Genomic DNA, 21,257 nt, shown 5'->3' on the forward strand with positions numbered 1-21,257 from the left:
TAGCATGGCCAAATCGGCGTTAGCTGAAAACATCGGGAGAGCCGTTTTGGTGGCCATTCGCACATTTTCGGCAACCACCACAGGGCCAGTACCACCACAGGCCACCTCGGTAAGTGTTGTTGTGACAAAAAAGCTCAGAAAAATAGAAAATTATATCACTACAGTGGATGGAGTGAACTTGATGATAGAAAATTATACCACTACAGTGTGTTTTCCAAATCACGTAGCATCGGGTAACGTTACTTATCCAGGCTAACTTTACAGATTTTCTATTAGTAAGAAGTGCACCAATGCACTTCATGTGTAACGTTAGCGTACTTGTTTTATTTACACTGCTGGCCCAGCAGCATAAATGGGCATAAAACTCACACCATGTTGACCAAGTGGTGCGAGTTAATGAACTGAAAAACAAGATGTGTAAATGTGAGTTCAAGATTACGTGAAGAAATTCTGAGGAGCAAAGCAGATCATATAGAGCATTAGTTACAGCTGACGGAGGCTACTGTCTCCCCTCAGGGCACCAAATTACACTGTAAATTGTTGGCCAGATAGAAATCTGACTCTGTCCCCCATCAGACATGTCACCTCGGCTTACCTGCTCTAACTGTTAGGCTAGAGAGAGAGAGTAATGCTGATGGAGGACAGAGGCAGTCTTAATGAGAAAGACATTTAATTTTAACATGAATAAGGTACCACAGTGCATGAAAAAGCATAGAATGTACTGTATCTCTCTTTACATGTTCCTGCTTTTTGTCCTTTGCCAATCACATCTCTGGTTTTTACCTGCTGGGCCTATAAACACATGAAATAAAAAAAAAAACAACATTATTCTGTAATAATAATATTTTGTCAATGTCTCTTCAGGCTCCCAACACTAACACACCTGGGCCTGACACACCCTCCACCTCCACTGGGACATCACACCGCTTGGTATACTTTCATACTCATGTAACCTAGCTGGCTGTTTGTGTTTTTTAATCTGTGTGGTGTATTGTTTCCACATTACTTCCAACCACGGTGGCATATTTTAAACAACACCATGACAAAATAATAACAACTTAGGTAATTTGTTTATATTTCAAATTTCCTCAGGGCTCCAGCGCTACCATACCTTTACCAGCAACACACTTTGCCCCAGTGACGTGTCATCAGTACTCAATAATAGTCATGTTCATGTTTGATTTATTGCTCATTTACCTCATCTTTTTAATGTCCATTTTATTTAGTTAAACATTCCTTAAATAAATGTACAGTACAATTATATAATTAACAATTACAATAATATAATTCTTTTCAGTTAGAAAGATAATGAGTAGATGTGAATGTTCATCTGTTATGTCTATAACTGTCTCTTAAATAACCCATGTTTGTTATAGACACATGCCAAATATCATATTCTTTGCTGTGTTCTAGAATGACTACCCAGGAAGACATCAGATTTCCAAAGAGGAGCTTGAACATGTTCTTAAACTGAAAACCACCTCTACAGTCTCAATCTCAAGGCCAACTTTCTACAAGTTACCGCAATACTATAATATCCCAACGTCAAAATTTAAGAGCATCAGTGACCAACAATTCTTGAAGTGTCTCAAATAAAAACGGAACACCCAAATGTGGGAGAAGTGATGCTTACGCTCCAAAAACATTGTGGTTCAAAGACAACGTGTAAGAGATTCACTGTGAAGGATGGACCCAATTAGTGTCCTAGCCAGGAGAAGAACAGCAATAGCTCAGTGAGTATACTCTGTCCCACATCCAAATTTCATATGGCATGTAGACGGAAATCATAAGTTGATTCGGTGGAAATTGGTCGTTCATGGTGCCATAGACGGCTACAGTAGGATGTTGATGTTTCTTCACGGCTCCAACAATAATCGTGCTGAAACTGTGAGACATCTCTTTACTGAAGCTGTTGGAAAGTTTGGCAGACCACTGCACATCAGGACTGATCACGGAGGAGAGAACGCTCATATTTGGGAGGACATGCATGCGAGCAGGGGTGAAGGCTCTATCTGATCAGGAAGTTCTGTGCACAGCCAGACGATTGAGCGTTTCAACCGAGACTTAAACAAAAACTGCAGCCATGTTTATGCACCCATTTTTTATGAACTGGAATCCCTGGGTATCCTAGACACAGACAACGCAACAGACCTCTTTTGTCTCCATTATGTCTTTCTACCCAGAATCAACTACACTTTGGAGGAATTCAAAGCTGGATATTACAATCACTCTATGTCATCTGAAGGAAACAGAACACCAGTTCAGCTCTTTACTCTTGACAATGATTTGCCTCATCTTCACAACCCAGAACTCCCAACAGCGGGAGTATTTTTTTGTTCCTCAGCAAACTCTCAGAGAGGATTTTCCCCACTGAATGACAGGGATTTGCAAGAACTGAATGATGCCATGTCAACCCTCTTCAAAATGACAACAACAATGGCAAAACACTGTTTCAGAGAACACCACAGTTTATTTTTGATAAACTTGTAAATGTGTGATCTCAACATTACACGGACAGCTGGGTAACATTAGCCTCACTGTACTTTCAAAAAATTACACTGTGAAGCAAATATTGATGTTTTATTGTGCTTCTTGAACTGCAAGATTTAAAGCTGCTCCCTTTTTTCTTCTTCTAATTCTCCCTTGCCAGCATATAAATGTTTAAAAATTACATGATGGCACATAGTTGCTGTATGTGTTAAAAAAGGCTACAGACACACTTTGGCAACTGCTACTGAATGTTCTATCAAGCCAAAAGCAATGGTACAGTGGACAAATACAAGATGACTCCTGTTATGTGAAAGAACAGTTAAATACTCTTCAGGGCTCTACAGATGTTTTGATACATTTATAACTGTCTTCCATTACATTGCACATAATTTCTTCAGTGAAATATTCAGCTTGAAACATATAAGAAGTTACCCTGTGATTGCAAACATTATGCTACTTTCATCAATCTCTGTGACACGACTGCAACATTTGAAGAAAATGGAATATACAATATTGTGAATATTAACTTGAGTTTTAACATACACCAAACAAATATATTGCAGCTTTAATTCATTCACAACATGGATCAGTTTAGCAACGGTGAAAATAATGCATTGTCAAAAAAAGTATGAAAGAAAAATGTACGGATATATGTAAAGTAAAACTACTCAGTGAAGTAAAATCATACCTGTCAGTGTTTTATTTTAACTTATATGTCACATGCATAACTATTGTAGCTATATCATGAATCTCTGAGAAGATGGCTGTTCATAAACTCAGAAAAAAAAGTGTTTAAGTTTGTGATGATGCATTTTTCAGCTAATCCAAAAAGTTTTGTAAAGAGTTTATCTAGCTTGAGTATGAATAGAAGGATTTTTTCCAACACATTTTTCATTTTATCATAAAATGTTGAACATCAATAAATCTGAATATACATGGCTTTTAATGGTAAAGAGGGGGATTAAGAATTATAATCTGATAAATTAACTAACCCTACTTAAGAAACACAGGAGAAAACAAAGAAGAAAAGGGCAGCTCACCCCTACTGCTGCATGCACTTAAACAAACACCAAGGAGTTGGGAGCAGAGGAGGGATGACAGTGGGCCGGCCCAGATGTTTCTCCTTATAAAGGCAGCCAGACCAATCAGCCGCTGGTGTCGGCACCACACCTGTAGAACATCACCCACTCACTCACTGACACGCACACAGAGAGACCCCTGTGGGTCGTAACAAAGTACCCAAAATTTCTAATGAGGTACCTAATTTGAGTAAATGTACATCATTCCATTCCTTCACTACTGTTTGCCGAATGTTAAACCCTGGTAGTTAAATTCATCAACCATCATTGTTAAAAAGAAAGCGAAAAAAAAAAAAAAACACATATCACAAGGTTAAACTACATTTGTCATTTATTACCCAGATGAACGATTCCATCCTTTGAATCATACATTACAACATAAAGTAAATCTCACTTTGCAAATCATATTCGCAACAACTTGTATTACAAAAGTACATTGTTTTCACTATAAGCATTAATAATACATCACACAGAAACAATAGAAACCAGAACTGACAGCCCTATTAATCTTTTTTTTTTTTTTTTACCAATAGGTACAGCCAAACCTTAGTCTTTATATTGAACTTAAGGGGCTATGGTTGCACACTCTTGTGCAAGTATAGCTACTTAATTTATTTTCATATTATTTCTGATCAGGCTATAATGATTGTATGTACTGGTTGTTGATTTACAGAAATCAGGAAGTGAAAGATTTATTCACTTAATGTGTATAGCACATGTTGCATTTTTATTGCAAAAGAGCTTTAACCAGAAAATATGACCACAAGATGGGAAACACAAGCTATAGTTTTTTTCAGCTTTTTTTCAGCTTTCTTATGTACTGCCATTGAAACAACCACTGTATAATATGAACCTACGTCCTCTATAAAATCACCTGCTCAAGGTAAACAAACATACTTACACTTACATATGGACACAATCAAGCACTGGGCTGTAGTGGAAGGGTTGTTACCATGAGAGGAGCAGAGGGAACACAGAATGCTACAGCAGCCTGGTCTGACAAACAGTGAGAGCCCTGCACTAAACAGTGGTGTATTACACACCAGGGGTTCTTTTACAAATGAACTTATTCTACTAAATTATTAGTAGATTAACAGTAAAAATCAAAACTAGGACAGTACACTTATGCTTGAGTTGTGCTTGCAAAAAAAATCTTTACTTGTACTTTTAATGGCAGCTGTTAAATATCTCAAAGCACAATACTTAAGTCCAGTTTTAGACACCAAAAATAGTAATGGCACCACATATGTGAAACTAAAGAGTGAAACCCTCACATTTGTTTAAATGGTGCTGAATGGAGATCCATTCATTAGTGCTACTAAGAAACAGTAGTTAAATTCATCATTATCAGCCACTGTTGTTGTGTTCACAAAAAGCTGAAGCTCATTAGCACAAGTGTGTGCAATGGGAAGATGTTTGTTTTCATCATGAATAAATGTTCATTTAGGAGTTGGATGAAAACCAATGGTTTGGACTTTGCTGCTCCCTGTAGCAAATGCCAGTACTCAAAGTCTTCAGGAATGCCTCCTCATCCTTGGTTAGAGTCCTGTCCCCATATGTGTCTCTCAGCTCTTTATCTAAAAGCAAAGGGAAACCAGTGATGACATGGAGACTTGAAAATACTCAGGTTTAAGAAAGACTAGATCAGTGAGTAATTGCGTGACTGATGGATTACTGTATAGGTATTTTGGTGAAAAAGCAATTTTATTATTACAAGCAATCAGATAACAACTGTACTCTTGTTTGTGGTACATAAACATTAGATCGGCACAGCTTCATTAGTTGTAAAGAATAAAATGAATCTGTAAATGTCCTGGATTGCCATATAATATACTGAATTATAAATACTTACTTTCAACTAGTGTTGTTTTTGGCGGCCTGTTTTGATTTTAGTTTTAGTCTAGTCTTTGTGTCAAACTGTCATTTTAGTTTTTATTAGTTTTAGTCACCTTCATACTCTTTTTTTGTCTAGTCAAGTTTTAGTCAACTAAAAGTCTGAGCATTTTAGTCTTATTTTAGTCAGAATAACCCATGACTATTTTCGTCTAGTTTTAGTCTACGAAAACTGATGACATTTTAATCTAGTTTTAGTCAATGAAAATTGTATTTTACTCTCTTTTTAGTAATGTCATTCTATTTAACCCAATCAATATAGTATAATTTCCTAGTATAGCATAGACCATGGGTATTCAACTAAAATTCAAAGAGGTCCAGTTAGAGAAAATTTCCTAAAGCAAAGGTCCAGAACATCATAATGTCTAACTTGTGTTATGAGAGTGATATATACTGAAGTAGTGTAGTAGTTGTATCAACGTCTACATCAGGGGGGTGTCAAATTCTTTTTAGTTCAGGGGCCACATACAGACCAACTTGATCTCAAGTGGGCCAAACCAATAAAATTAAAGCATAATCTATCAATTATTCTGCCAATTAATCGAGTAATCAGATAAGAAATATTGCGTGTTCTGCATTTTTTTCTATTACATTACTTTTGTTTTATTTAACAACAATGGTAATATACAAAAGAGAAGATAAGACAGGTCTATTAAATGAACAACAATAAATTACTAAAGTAAAAATACTCAGTAAAGTAACTTTACTTTTACTGTAGACTTACTTTTACTGTTTTTACTTTACTTTCTACTTTTTTTCAAGTACAAAGGTAAAAGTAAAGGTAGTAATGTCTGCAGAAACCACAAAGAGAAGATGGAACTAACTCTTTTAACTGAAACATTCACCAGAATGTTTTGTTAACTTGTTAAAATCACAACATTTTTCTTCTGGAGCAGGACAGACGCTCCCAGACGCTCCAGAGGACAGGGGACTGGTTTACCAACATGCCACCTTTTTCTCCTCTTATGAGTTTGCAGGTCTGTATTTAGTCATCAAAAAATACCAATAAGAATACCATTAAAGTACAACAACAGCAATAAAAATGTTGATTTTTCAAAAAAGGACACAATAACATGCAAACTTTTAAAATTGTAATTCAGTAAAAACACTAATACCACAATGTAAAAATACCTAAGTAAAGAATCTGAGTATTTTTTCCATCACAGCAGGTCAGTGATCAGTGTTTCAGTGACTCTCTGTGTTTCAGTGAATAGTGTTTTATTTATGGCGGCCCGCCACATTAAAAACATCGACACCACGACATGATTTTCTATTTTTGAAGCTGTGCACCTTTTTCGGTCGTGTCTAGAAGGTAACTCTTTATTTGCACAACTCTCGCGAGATTTGTGTTCGTTATTTCTACTAAAATAATCAAACTCGCGCGATCGTTCGCAGGTTTAGGGTTCCCTTCTAGACACGACCCTCTGTCTCTGTCAAACTACAGACAGCAGACTGTCTGTAAACAGCACGATGTTAAACTCTGCAGTGTTTCACACAGAGACTTTATTTGTGTGGACATCCAGGTTTGGTTTGTCACCAACTTTGTCAATTTTATTTTTTAATCAGTCCAAGAGGATGACGGTATCAGTGATTGATTAGTGATCAGTCTGCCCTCCTCTCCTCCCTCACCTGTTCACTCTGCTGTGAGAAGGTCTCACCCCCCTTATACAGTTGTTTAATTTTATAAGTGCATCTGGTTGGTGTCGATGTCATTAACCATCACGTTAGTTTCTGTTGTAATAAACTCAGTCATTAACAACAGTCTCCTCCACACGCAGCTTCTCTGCAGTTGGTCTGTGCTTTTCCTGATCAGCTAAACCAGCACTGGAAAGACTAGAAAAGTTACGCCAGTTAAAACAGAAGTGTCCCGTCAAAATTTAAAATCTATTAAAAATTTATTGGTTATAGGTCTGGGTCCGTATAGGACGGCATGTGGGTCCGGACTCGGACTGCGGTCTGCCTGTTAGGGACCCCTGGTATAGACAAAATCAGATTTTTCTTTTAGTCAAACCCATTTCACAAATCAAACATGGTTATCTTATTATTATATTGTTACCTTATAAACTTGTTGTGTTTTTCCCCGTTATTTTGTGGTTGCATTTCTCCCATTTTCCATGACACATTCCATTTTGTTTTCCACTTGTTTTGTTGTGACAAAAACCTCAGAAAAATAGGCCAGTAAGGTCTGGGCTTAAAGCCACAACACCCTAAAAACCTTAGTAAAAAAAACACTGTTATCACTTGTATATTTTCAAAGTTCAGACCATCAAAAAGAAGAATCAGGCAAAGTCTGGAAAAATCACTGGAAGAGCAACAAGTTCTGCCACAAAAAGTTTATTGACTTCTCTAAGTAGAAAAATCAACAAGCATGAGCCAAACCCAGGGTTAGACTGAAAAAAGAGGTGCAAAACACCCTATTATATACTATTTTGGAGGCTCTAGGAGCCTCCTCCCACTTTAGACATTTTGGCTTATGGTCAAACATATTTGTGTATCAAATTTTACCTTATAGAATCATACTACCATTCATTTTCTAGCAAATTGCTGCTTCCCTTACACTGTTAACCCGGATTTCATTTCTACTCAAAACAATCAAGTTCAACGTACATAGATAATTTAAGTTTGATTGTATAACTATTAAATTTAAGTGCAGTCTACTAATTCAAAGTAGAATAAACTTACATTCGAAAGTAATGTCATGAATGAGTAACTTTAAGTTAAATGAGATGGAATTTTTAAGTTTTGGTCATGACCACGCCTCTTACATTTCCGCTGCATTCAAGTAGTGTAGGAAGATTCAGCTTTCCTGAGGTCATTATTCAACTTAGTGGATGCTACAAAGAAGATTTTTTATATTTTAATACTGAAAACATTTAAAAAGACATGGTTAGCCATTTCTGGTGATATTTAATGTTGTTATCAACTATGCAGAAACACTTTTTAAGCTTTATATCAGTGATTTTATCCCAGACTTGTTGTGGTCTACTAGTAGACTCTACAATGCCTAAAATCACAAAAAAAAAAGACTTGGTATCATTGATATTATAGCTTATGCAAATAAATAACTCACTAATCTATTTTACTCTACACGGGCAGATATTTACTGTAGCCTACCAGTGTTTGTGTGATCTTTGTCAGTCGGAAAAGCATTTACCCGATTATTCTAACATCACATGAATGCAGCATAGGCCACCTGCCTGAAGGCATGTTGCAGCACGTCACTTCTTCTGCGTATTTTCAACTGTTCGCTGCTGTCGTGTCCGACAGACATTTTACAACTTACTCGTTTTTTATCTACAACGAGGACTAATTTGTAAGCAGTGGAAACTTTTATTTTATTACTAAACAAGCCGTCGGCGGCTGCCGTGGCCATGAAGTAACAGACGAAAAAGGAGGGCAAGAGGACGACTGAATCTGGTAAGTGAGCAGTTTTACTCTGTGGTAGCTTTTGATTCAAAGTTAGCACTAGCTCCAAAGACTGTTAGAACAGTGAAAAAACGTTTTCATCAGCTAAACTGACGTGGCAATGTTAAGACACATTTGGCTAGCGGTGTAAAGCATTTTAACGGACATTTTCTCTTCAAAGACACACAGTAAACAAGCTGTTGGCGCCGCGGCTGCCCTGCCAGACGACTTGTGCCTCCAGTGGAAAAAAGAGGGTGACAGGAAGACTGAATCTTGTGAGTGAGCGACCGCGTTTTACTCCGGTGGCTTTTGATTTAAAGTTAGCACTAACTTGTGTGGGGGGGGGGGGGGGGGCGACGTTTTCATTAGCTAAACTGAAGTGGTAACGTTAAGTTAATGTTAGGACACATTTGGCTGGCAGTGTAACTTCAAAGCATTTTAACGGACATGTTTCTCTAAGACACACATCGCTTTTGTAGCTGTTTGTGAGCAGTGAAAACAACATTTTAAGTATTAATACTGATGTTTTCACTTGTTAGAGTTAGCAGTTAGCAGTGAAGACCCTCCACACCCACACCCCCCACCCCCCACCTCCGCACGCGCGCTCAAAATCGACATTTTGAATCTTCTCCTAAACCTAATCTCCAGTGTTGTGGCCGGTTGAAAAGGTTGCGCAGAAGGATATTTGAAGCTCCTGTTTCTTAGCATTGGTAATTTTTGCTCTTGCTACATTAATTGCATATTTTTTGTGTAGTTTTTCACTCAAGTTATCTGCCGTTAATTGTTGGTACATCACCTGTCAAATGGTAACTGTATTCATGTGACCAGGCTCTTGTTTTTTTTCTTTGTTATTGTGTTGCAGGTCTCAAGAAGAGATGTTGTGGAAGTGTAAGTACTGCCCTTTCATCTGTGACAAGAGAGCGCAGCTTTTTAAGCACTATAGACTAAAACATGGCAGCTATGCAAGAACAGAACCATTCCCATGTTTACACCAGGAATGTCTATGTACATTCAAATCACTCAATGCACTAAAAGTACACTTATCCCGCCTTCACACCAAACCTTCAGAACCAATCGTAGATGTACCAGTAAAGTTTTGTTGTCTGTCATGTGGCTTTTCTGAGTCTTGTACTGAAACTGACTACTTTAGTCACCTGCATAATGCACAGTTAAAAGTCAAGTCAAATGTCTTTCATTTGACCATGAACCTATACATTGTATTTTCAGGTGTGTTACGAGTTCACCCGAGTGGTGGGGAAAATCTCAAAGTAAACTTCTTCGAGGCACTTGACCGTTTCTCGCCAAATTTGATGGACCTCTTCTGGAAGAAGAGGGGCCTCAGTGGACAGCTTTTAACTGACCTTTTACATCAGACAAAGGTAGGCTTGTCTACCTAAACTGACTGCCTGTCTTGCCTCTCTATTATTCCTCCTTTCTTCTCATATCATTACTTTTCACTGCTCTCCCGTTTCCATTTCCTCCTCATTTCTCCAACTCTTTATACTTTGCTCTTTTCTTATTTTTATCTCTCCTCTTCTGTCCTTCTATCCACTCCTCTCTGTCCAGGAAGTTTGTCATAAAGTAATTAAATTGTGGATTTTCTGGTATCTCTTTAACCATATACAGTATGAGTGTACTTAGTTTTGTCCATTATCTTCCAGACCACTGAGCCAACAGACATCAGGTGCCTTTGTCTTCGGGGACTGCCAGTCGTCTTGGTGGATGACCCCTCTGCGTTCTTCAAAACCTGCTCGGTAAGTAATTTGTTTTGAATATCTGCATTATTGATTCACAATGTGAAAACCCTTACATAAGTTATTACTTTTTGAGATTAAAGAACAATTCTGGTCTTAAATTTGTATCAACTGCAACAATTGCATCTGTATTGGAAATAGTTTTTACACAACTTTTCAGCCTGACTGGGACTGAAAAAGCTCTCCATCTCTGCTGAGCTACAAAACCATTTCAGCACACGTTTTCAAATGGCTCTTGTAATGCACAGATCAAATTATGGTGATGTAAAATTGTTGTTGTCCTTTCTTAATTTCTGTGGTCAATACAGCATTATTGACATTACAATGTCCTCTCTTTGTCTGTTTCTTTTTCTGTTAGGATGCAACTGACAAGGACTTGTACAGTGAAACTCCAGTGGGAATCCTCTGCATTGACGAACATCCTCAACTCAACCCATCCAGAGTGAGCATTGTCTTGGAAGGGAGTGTGGTAATGGAGGAGCTGGCCAACCTGCCACAGGCTTTCTGTGTCCTTTTTGGACTGATGTATGCATTGCACTTGGATTACCCCAAGTGCATGAAAAGCACCTTTCACTTTATTCAACAGGTCATGCTAAACCTGGGCAGAGGTGAGCTGAAACCCAAAATTCAATCTTTGAAGAATCAACTATCTGTGTAAAACGGGTCTGAATACTTATAGCACTGCTCTGAATCTGAGTGCTGTAATGTTGCATTTTAAAAAGTACCATGTTTACTGTGGGCACTGTTTGATATGCAAGTTTTTTTTAATGTATTGCCACTGATTTTGCTGTTTGATTCCATCCTGATTGGTGTATGACTGATGTTATCAGCACTGATCTAGCAATTTGGTTCCATTCCTATTTCAAGCTACAGTATGCTTTATGGCATTGACACTGATTTTGTAGTGTAATTCCATGTTGATTGGTGTATGTCTGTGTTAATAGCACTGATCTACTTTCATTCCTATGTCTATTGATTTTGTAGTTTTAATGTCATCCTGATTCACAACAGTGCATGAAAAGCACCTTCCACTTTCTTCAGTAGATCAGGCTCAACTTGGGCAGAGGTGAGGTGAAACCTAAAATTCAATCTTTGAAGAATTAACTATGTGTTTAAAACAGGGGTCTAAATACTTTTACCACTGTTCTGGATCTGAGTGCTTGGTTATTTGTAATGTTGCACTTTAAAAATACCATTACTGTAGGCACTGTTTGATATGCAAGTTTTTATGCATTGCCACTGATTTTGCAATTTGATTCCATGCTGATTGGTGTGTGATTTGTGTTATAAGCACAGATCTAGTTTAATTCCTGTTGCTACCTATGTTTAATAGCATTGACGTTGATTTTGTAGATTAATGCCATCCTGACTTTGATTGCAAACCTGTTTTGATAACATGATATAGACACATTTAATTAAACATGTTGACAAGAATGTACTCCTGTGGTTTTGCTTTTTTATTTTCTTAATTTAATCTGTATAGTTTTTTTTTATTATTATTAAACAGATTTTATTTGTAGTGGAGTAATTGGGCAAAGGAATTTTTAAGGTAAATCAACTTGGAGGTTACTGTATTCAGCTTAAAGTTATAAGTGGAATAAATATGTAAGGCAATTGATATTACTAATGTTTTTAAGTTTAATCAACTTGGAGGTTAGTGCACTTAACTTTAAATTAACAGTGGAATAAACGGGCAAAGCAATTAATATTACTAATGATTTTAAGTTGAACAAACTTGGTATTAAGTGTATTGAACTCAAAATAACAGTGCCATCCACTAATTTTTTTAAGTTAAATCCACTTAAGTTTTCATCAAACATTACTTAATTTTTTTAGGGCAACCGGTTTCCTAAAAATTTTTTAAGTAAACTCAACTTATCCAGGTTTACAGTGTAGGTTTGCACGAATTAATCCTATATTTTTAAAAAATAGTCAAATGACAATATAAATCAATACTTCACATGTAAAGGACAGCTGGTCTGACAGTTGGTCTGAGTGGTGAGCACCAGGTGCTTGGAAAGTACCAACAAGTTCCTTGGGTGACGATGATTGATGCTGTGGTTAGGCCTTTTCATTACAACTCCCTTTGAAAGCACCTAACAGTACTCTAAATCAGAATTGAGTGAACTTTATACTGGATGAAGAAAACACTGTGTTGGATGGACATCATGTTGAAAATTATACCACTACAGTTTGAACTCAAAGTATGTCCATATATCATGTCTTCATTTTCTCCCCGGCTGCCCGGCCATGATCCGACCGCAGCTGCATCTAAATAATGCCACCAATGCGGATTTGAAGTGATGTCGTCTGCGTCAGCGCAGTGCGACACAGCCTACGAAACAGAAATACTGCAAAATAATAAACGCAACTAAACATTAAAACGTTATTTCATCTCATCTAGTTTTGGTCAACGAAAATGAAGAGACATTTTAGCAGAGTTTTTATTTTGTAAACCACATTTTGTCTCGTTTTTATTCATCAACAATATTGCATTATATATTTTATTATAGTTATTGTCACATAACCATCATTTACGTTTCGTCTCGTCTCGTTTTCGTCACGTGATAAAGGTTCGTTGACTACGATATTTTGTCATAATTTTCGTTGACGAAAGCAACACTACTTTCAACACACTGGAGAAACTCCCTAAATTTTACCACAATCAACTCCTCCCTTGCTCTTCTGTTGCTTCCCAGTACGGAGTAGCTTGGTTTCAGAATAGCAGCTATAAAATCAGCTGCTAGACATTTGTCCTCTCCAGGCATGTCAAGCAGCACACGCAAGCTGGGGTTCTCTCTCAGGAGTGATAAAACCTGGAGGGAAATTCAACACCATAAATGAAAGGCCATAAAATGAGTAGTTATGGTTAAATATGGCATTTACTTTTAGTAATTTAGCCACAGCATGGAGCAAATATGATACAGAATTGTGAGGTAAATCTTACTCCAAAGTGGGACAAGCCATCAATGAGTTGATCAAGACAGCTCTGCCGTTGCACAACAGTATGGTATAGAACTGCATTTTTCACAAACACATCTCTGTTGGCCATGGTGACTACAAGTGGAAGACCCTCAACTTGATATCGCCATGAGTCACAGCAGCTGACTGCTTTCTCCAAATCGTCCTCCGAGGTTGCATCTTGAACCTAGATATTACAGATCAAATCTTTTAAATCTTATTTTCTCAAATTACTGCATTTAATCAACATTTTCAGGAGAACTGCATAGACTATGTATTTCACTTAATAGTCACTTACCTATGACAACAAAAGTAGGAATTTTAAGTTATTTATTTGGTAATAGGCTTACTACAATAGCCTTTAGATCAGAATAGTCCACATTACCGTATTGAGGTTCTCCCTTATATCAGGGTCCCCTATGTCATCAGGTGTCACATGAACTTGAAGGATGTCCCCAGACACAATGTAGTCGACTACACTCGGGGACAGGAATGCAGGCGGTTCACCACCTTGCACTATTATTGTTGACATCATCCTACCAATGGTTCGATATAATCCTTTTTGCAAGTGGTGAATGTTCAGTCTTGGTGTGCATCCATTTGATGTGCCTGAAAGATTAAATAAAGTAACAGCGCATTCTGTACCATGTACTCTGACGTTCCAAACCAATATTTGTGGCAAGGTAAGCACAAAACTATTTTCTCTTCTTCAACCACAATCTACAAAATGCAGTTTTAAGTGAAACTTTTTAAAATAAAAATCGGAGACCATAGTGGTACAAATCAAAGAGAACTAATTTACCCATTAATGCTGACTCACTTGTGAGCCTTCAGACTACATAATAATTTCATTACCTTCAAAAGCTCCACTGTCCTGGAAGATAGTCTTCCCCAGTAAGCGGAAAAACTCTCGTCTGGGGCCCCCAAAGTCAGCAGCATCTTCATCAGCATGATGTTCATCACTTGCAAATGTGACATAGAGCATGTCGCAGCTTTCTGCAAAACTGGGTCTCTTAAACTGACGTAAAACTGTGGTCCAAACATTGGCTCGACTGATCTAAATCTGTCTTGTTCCCGATGTAATAACTCTGTCACTGTGAGCTTGTAGAAGGCCTGCAATTTCTTCTTTGCTCAGCATTTCAGATGATCTATATTGAAAAAGACAACGACAAAGATAAACAGACTTTTGGATATCTGTGCATTTATTCCACTATCACCTTCAGTGCATGATGATATTTCAATCAGGAGAGACTAAGAGTAAAAGAAAATGGTTTATTGGCACATGCATGAGATATGAAACATGAAAAGTCTTTGGCGGTTAGACCCCATCGAGGTGAAACAATATGCAAATATATAAATGGGGGTGATGAAGCTGTAGTGAAGAGAACCCCCCGGGGTCTAGACACTGGTGGTGGTGGTGGTGAGGTGCAAAGCAGAGACAGATGAGGTGAAGTGGATCCGGACTCCTGCTGCCTGGACCTGAAGACTGGAGGAGAGGGCGTCGGGGAGGATCAAGGTGAACATCATCTGCTACCTGAATGACAACTGATGGAGCAAAGACAGATGCGATTTAAAGTTTGGCAGCAGCAACTTGACTGGCTATCGTGACCGTGGCAAAATCTGATTGGATAGTAAAGATGAAGGTGAACGCCCACAACAGCTGATTAGAGGGAATAGGAAGAGAGAGACGAGTAGAGGAAAGTTATGAATGAAGGCAGCGTAATAGAAGGTCTTCCTGATTGAACTTAAGCTGAGCTTCATTTCAATCAGGAGAGACTAAGAGTAAAAGAAAATGGTTTATTGGCACATGCATGAGATATGAAACATGAAAAGTCTTTGGCAGTTAGACCCCATCGAGGTGAAACAATATGCACATATATAAATGGGGGTGATGAAGCTGTAGTGAAGAGAACCCCCCCCCCAAAAAAAAAATAATAAGAGAGGATTACCTCAGCAGACAGCACGATTCTAATGATAAACCATATGAGTTAGGCACAGAAATAAAAATGCAAGCACAACAAGCTGAAAAGGAGATGGTAGTTAGCAATAAAGAAATGTGATCAGAATACAATGGACTGGGTGAAATAGTGTGTATGTCTACCACAATAGGCTGCATGCGAAGAAGGAAGTAGAGTTTTTTTTTTTTTTTTTTTTGAATCAAACTTTATTTGTCATTTGCAAAATTTACAAAATTATATTCTTTCACAAAGGTGAATATTATATATTGCAAAGACAATACATTTTCACATATTTGAAAAATAAAGACATAAAAAAGATAAATAAGTCATAATAACATAACAATATAACTTGCCAGGGGGGATATAAGTTTACAGAAAAGTGCCAAAATGTTCACAGGTATGCAAAGTTTTTATTGCCTTTTGATTAAGAGAAAACTTTAAAGAATCAATGTATTGCTTGACCTCACTGTGAAAAGCAATGAAACAGGGCTTTCTATGAGAGAACTTACATTTGTGAATGTGAAATTTAGCCAAAAGAATGATAAGATTGATAATAAATGTTTCATTTGGTTTAGCTTTGGTTCTGTTAAAGTTATAGATACCAAGCAGCACATCCTTCCAGAACAGCACACAGTTTTTATCAATAGTGTTCACCACAAAGTTACAAATGTCGAGCCAAAAGCTCTGGACAATGGGGCAAAGCCAAAATAAATGAGTAACTGTTTCGACCTCCATAGAACAGAAAGAGCATTTCACATCAATGATTTTTTTGAACCTTTTATGAATATGATTATTAGAGGGATAAAACCTATGGATGAGTTTAAATGAGATTTCTCTAATTTTGTTGGTCAATAGGTATCGGTTAGGTAAGAGCCAGACTTTTTTCCAGTCAATGTCTTCCACAAACCTGTTCCAGTATGAGATCACATATGGAACTGTAGTGACATCCCTTTTAAACAAGGACCTGATAAGCTTGTTATTGCCATGGTTGCAAGAGAAGCAAATTTTACCAATTGTAGTGTCAGATAAAGATAACAGGGATAATTGTTGGTTTTCTACCCTTGGATGAGATCTAAATAACATACAAATACCAGATAAAATCGCTCCAAAGACTTTTGCATAGTCTCCAGGTGGCACAGGGATATTGTATTCTTCTAGAAACTCATTATAGGAGTAGAGGCGACCATCCCTGTTAAATAATTGAGCAACATGTATAATGTTATTATTAAACCAGTATTCAATAAAAAGGGATTTATGTTTGAACAATATGTCTTTGTTGTTCCATATATAGTATTTATGAGGTGAGAAGTTATGTTTGAAGATAAGAGACCATGAAAGGAAGGCCTGGCGGTGAAAAGATGACATTTTTATCGGGATTTTATCAATATCGTAGTTACAGGCCAAGAAAAAGTTCAGTCCGCCCAGTTTAGACAGAATATGAAAGGGTATGGTGTTCCATATAGAAGTGGGGTTAATAAAAAAGTGTTTCAACCAATTTATCTTCAGGGTGTTATTTAAAGTACAGAAATCTAGAAAATTTAGGCCACCATTGTCATAGTTATGCATTAAACGGGATTTTTTTACATGATGGGTTCTATTTTTCCATAAGAAGTTGAAAAGTAATTTGTCAATTTCAGCAATTAATTTGTTGTCTATAGATAGAGAGAGGGAGGGATACGTTAAGCGTGATATACCTTCTGCCTTGGAGAGTAAAACTCTACCTCTGAGAGAGAGATCCCTCAAAAGCCACTGGTTCAGCTTTTTTCTCGTTCTTTCGACGATAGGATTGAAGTTCAATGAAGTCCTTCTTCGTTGGTCCTTGGTAATTGTGATACCTAAGTAAACAAGTTCATTTTTGATAGGGATACTACAGATGGAAGTTTTCAAACAGTGCTTAATGGACATAATTTCACACTTGTTGAGATTCAGACTCAAGCCAGATGCCTTGGAGAACTCATTTATGGTACTTATAGCAATAGAGACTTGGTTTTCATTCCTTAGAAAGAGTGTCGTATCATCTGTCAGCTGAGTAATAGTAAGCTTTCTATCTGAAATATTGATGCCAGTGAGCTCACTTGAATTGATGTGAACAGCCAGAAGCTGTGCTACCAGTAGGAAGAGGTATGGAGAGGCTGGGCACCCTTGTCTGATGCCCCTAGAAATGTTGAATCTGGGGGACATACCACCTGCTAGTTTAATTGAGCTATTACTTTTGTTATAAAGACTTTTTATAGCTGAGAAAAAATAATCTCCAAAACCGAACTTCTTAAGGGATTGAAGAATGAACGGGTGCTCAACGGTGTCAAATAGCATTAGCCCATCATCCTCCACCAAATCCGGATAATCTAAAATATCTAGCACTAGCCTGACATTATTTGCAATATGCCTCTTGTTCATAAAGCCTGATTGTGTTTCATCTATGATAGAGTCCAGCACTGACCTTAATCTCCTGGCAAATAAGAGAGCCATTATTTAATAGTCGTTATTAAGTAGAGAAATTGGGCGCCAATTATCTAAAAGTAATTTGTCCTTGTTTGGTTTAGGGATTAAGACAGTAATTCCTTGGGTCAGAGTAGTAGGTAGACATTCATTATCAATACATTCTACAAAGACTCTGTGTAGAAAGGGAGTCAGCTCAGTAACAAAACAATTCAGATGACAGCCCATCAGATCCAGGAGATTTGTTGTTTTTAAGTAAATTAATTGCCTGCTGAATTTCCTGAGGGGATATAGGCCTGTCACAGAACTCATTATCAGCTTCACTTATCATTTTAACCGAAAGAGAGTTCATGAAATTCTCAGCATTCATTGGGTTGAACTTAGAGCTATACAGCTCCCTATAAAAATTTGAACAAAAGTCTGCTATTTTGAGCTTATCTTCAGTGATAACTCCATTAATATTTAGTTTACTGATATTGTTGTTGGTAGAATGATGTTTCTCTAGGTTGAAAAAATAATGAGAATTTTGCTCCCCTTCTTCTAACCACTTACAACGAGATCTAATGAAGGCTCCTTTGGCTTTTTGGCGATACAGATCATCAAGTTTAATCTGCAAATAAGATAGTTCTCTTTTTTCTTCCTTTGTTAAGGAGTCAGGGTCTTTGCTGGATAAGTTGGTTATGCTAGAGACAATCTTCAACTCTTCTCCTTTTCTGGCCTTGGCTGATTGGGCGCCACTCTTTCTTAGAAACTTTCCAATCTCATATTTAAGAAGTTCCCAGTTGAGCCCAAAACAGTTTTCCTTGTTTGCTTTAGACCAGTAAAATGAGATCATATTCTTAATCTTATCTTGAACTTCAACCTTTTGTAGTAAAGAGGAGTTAAGCTTCCAATAGCTTGAACGTGTGGGAAGTGTGGGACCACCAGAGACCTTAACAGAAATGTATGTAGCTTTATGATCAGTTAAAGGCGTTGGGCAGATGCAAACATCAATATTATCTCTGTTTAAACTATCAGATATTAGCCAATAATCTAATCGTGATTGCTTAGAGCCAGATTTATTGCTCCAAGTATACAGTCTGCTATTAGGATTCTTCACCCTCCAAATATCTACCAGATTAAATCTTCTTATAAAGTCAGTTAAATAAGACTCTGTACTATCTTGTTGAGAAGGTGGAAGTTTATCTATAGAACCATCCAAAATACAGTTGAAGTCTCCTCCTAACAGAATAAATGCACTAGGGAATCTAATCAGCCAGCCTGTAAAAATCTTTTCAATGGACAGCAGAAGAGTTACATTTTCTTTCTTTGTATTATAACCATAAATATTGGAAATTAAGTAGATTAAGCCATTATGTTCAATAACTTGGCAAATGAAGTGGCCGTTTGGGTCACATTTTGTGATCAGGACATTCCCTTTAAACCTGTCATTTAATGAGGCTACACCAGCTGATCGCTCTGTTCCATGGGAGAGCCATATAGTATTACCCCATTGAGACCTCCAGAAGTTAGTATTGTCCTCAATAGAGTGAGATTCTTGAAAGTAAACAAGGTCTGATTTGAATTGTTTTGCAAATAGAAAAAGTGCTTTCCTCTTAATGTTATTCCGTAACCCCCTGGCATTTAGTGAAACAATTGAGAACATTAATAAACAATAAAAACTGTGTATAGAAAAGACAAAAGAACCAAAACCTATATAAGTCTTGGTTAAATATTAAACCGTAATGTTGATAAGTAACAAAACAACTGTTGAGATCAGCACCGTATTAGTTTAAAAGTGAAGCACAATAACGTGTTTTTATATTTATGAAGGTGCACAACTGTATCTCATTTGCATAAGAATGAAATGCTTATGAAACGTTACATTAGAAAGAGGTAAGAGAACTATGTAAACAACACATTGAACCCTTTTTTTTTTTTTTTTTTTTTTTTTTGCACCAACAGGTGTTTCACCTGATATTAAACAAAATTACAAATAAAGGAACTTAGAGACTAGTGCAAAACATCCTTACTTAAATATCCTGAGTGACAATGACCTGAGCAGAGGGGATTTGTTAGACAAACCTTTGGATCTAAATTTTAGCAGATCATGGGTGAATTTCCGAACCGTTCACAAACCCTTTTCCTCCAACGAAGTAGGCTGTTTTTCCCTCATCTCGAGCTTTCTTTATGTGAGGCCACAGTTTTTGTCTGTTCTCTCTGTCCTCCTGAGTTAGGTCCTCCGTGAAGCGAAGGCCCTTGTTCTGGAGATAGGAGTTGTTTTTTGCTGCTTTCCATACAGCATCCCTGTATCTGCGAGAGATGAACCTCATGATAACGCCTCGGGGTTTTGTGTTGTCTTGTCGCAGTTTTCCCACTCGGTGTACCACGTCCATAGCAGCGGGGAGCATTTCTCTTTCCTCCGGTAAGACCGCCTGGCAAATACTGGTCACTCGAGCCCGCACATCTTCCTCCTTGTCTTCTGGCAAGCCTTGGAGCCGTAGGTTCCAGCGTCGGGTGTAGCGTTCCAGCTCGCTGACCCGGTTCATGGATTTCAGAGCAAAGTCCTTGTTCTTTTCCACTCTCTTTTCAATGTGTACAACCCTTTCAGACAGGACCTTAATCTCTCCTCGTACAGATTCCATCATTTTTTCAAGGGTGTCGCTTCTGTTGTTAATTAGATCAGCCAAGGAGCGCACCGCATCGTCTGAGCCTGAGCCAGTCCCGGTTGCTTTATTTGTGATTAAAGATGGTTTCTTCGGAATCGGTGGCTTACTTGGTGTCAAGGGCAGGGGTGGGAAATCCTCCTCGAAGCTTGTTTGCAGGCTGCAGTCCATTCCATTACTGTTGTAATCGTGGTCGCAAGCTAAGAAGCTAGTGCTAGCCTCCTCGCTAGAGTCACTGGCGTTAGGACGTTTTTGTCCGGATTTCTTGGGCATTCTGGTGGTATACATCAACTCTTTCACCGAAAACTCGCGTCAACTCTCTTTGACACTCTAGAACAGCCGCTCCTTCCAAGACCACCGGTCAATTTGTGCTTCAAATCACGTTTGGTGCCGAGAGCCCAACAAGTTGCTACCATTCACTCCGCCATCTTGCCGGAGCCCCCCATTCGCTCGGAAGTAGAGTTGACTAAAGGAAAAACCTAACCCCCCCCCCCCCCCCCCCCCCCCAAAAAAAAAAAGAAGGCAGCCACAGAATGGTTGAATGACTGGAGGGTTAAAAGGAAAAGTATGTAAAAAAGTAAGTTTTTTTTTTTTTTTTGAAACAAAGGACAGGGAGGCAATGCTGGCATTTGG

General features: G+C 37.8%; 1 protein-coding gene and 1 pseudogene across 1 annotated transcript; one reads left to right on the plus strand and one right to left on the minus strand.

The window, feature by feature from the left end:
* The first annotated feature begins 4 nt into the window (after positions 1–4).
* Positions 5–3,129, plus strand: LOC146306339 (uncharacterized; annotated as a pseudogene).
* Positions 3,130–4,849: 1,720 nt separating this feature from the next.
* On the minus strand, positions 4,850–20,897 carry LOC146306340 (uncharacterized). The gene is given in 7 exon segments (XM_084711774.1): positions 4,850–5,072; positions 5,074–5,146; positions 13,248–13,437; positions 13,569–13,769; positions 13,968–14,191; positions 14,438–14,730; positions 20,098–20,897. Coding segments are annotated over 7 exon segments (2,004 nt in total).
* Positions 20,898–21,257: the final 360 nt, after the last annotated feature.

Source organism: Lutjanus erythropterus, chromosome 23 (assembly GCF_056507025.1).
Source record: "Lutjanus erythropterus isolate fLutEry1 chromosome 23, fLutEry1.hap2, whole genome shotgun sequence".
NCBI lineage: Eukaryota > Metazoa > Chordata > Actinopteri > Lutjaniformes > Lutjanidae > Lutjanus > Lutjanus erythropterus.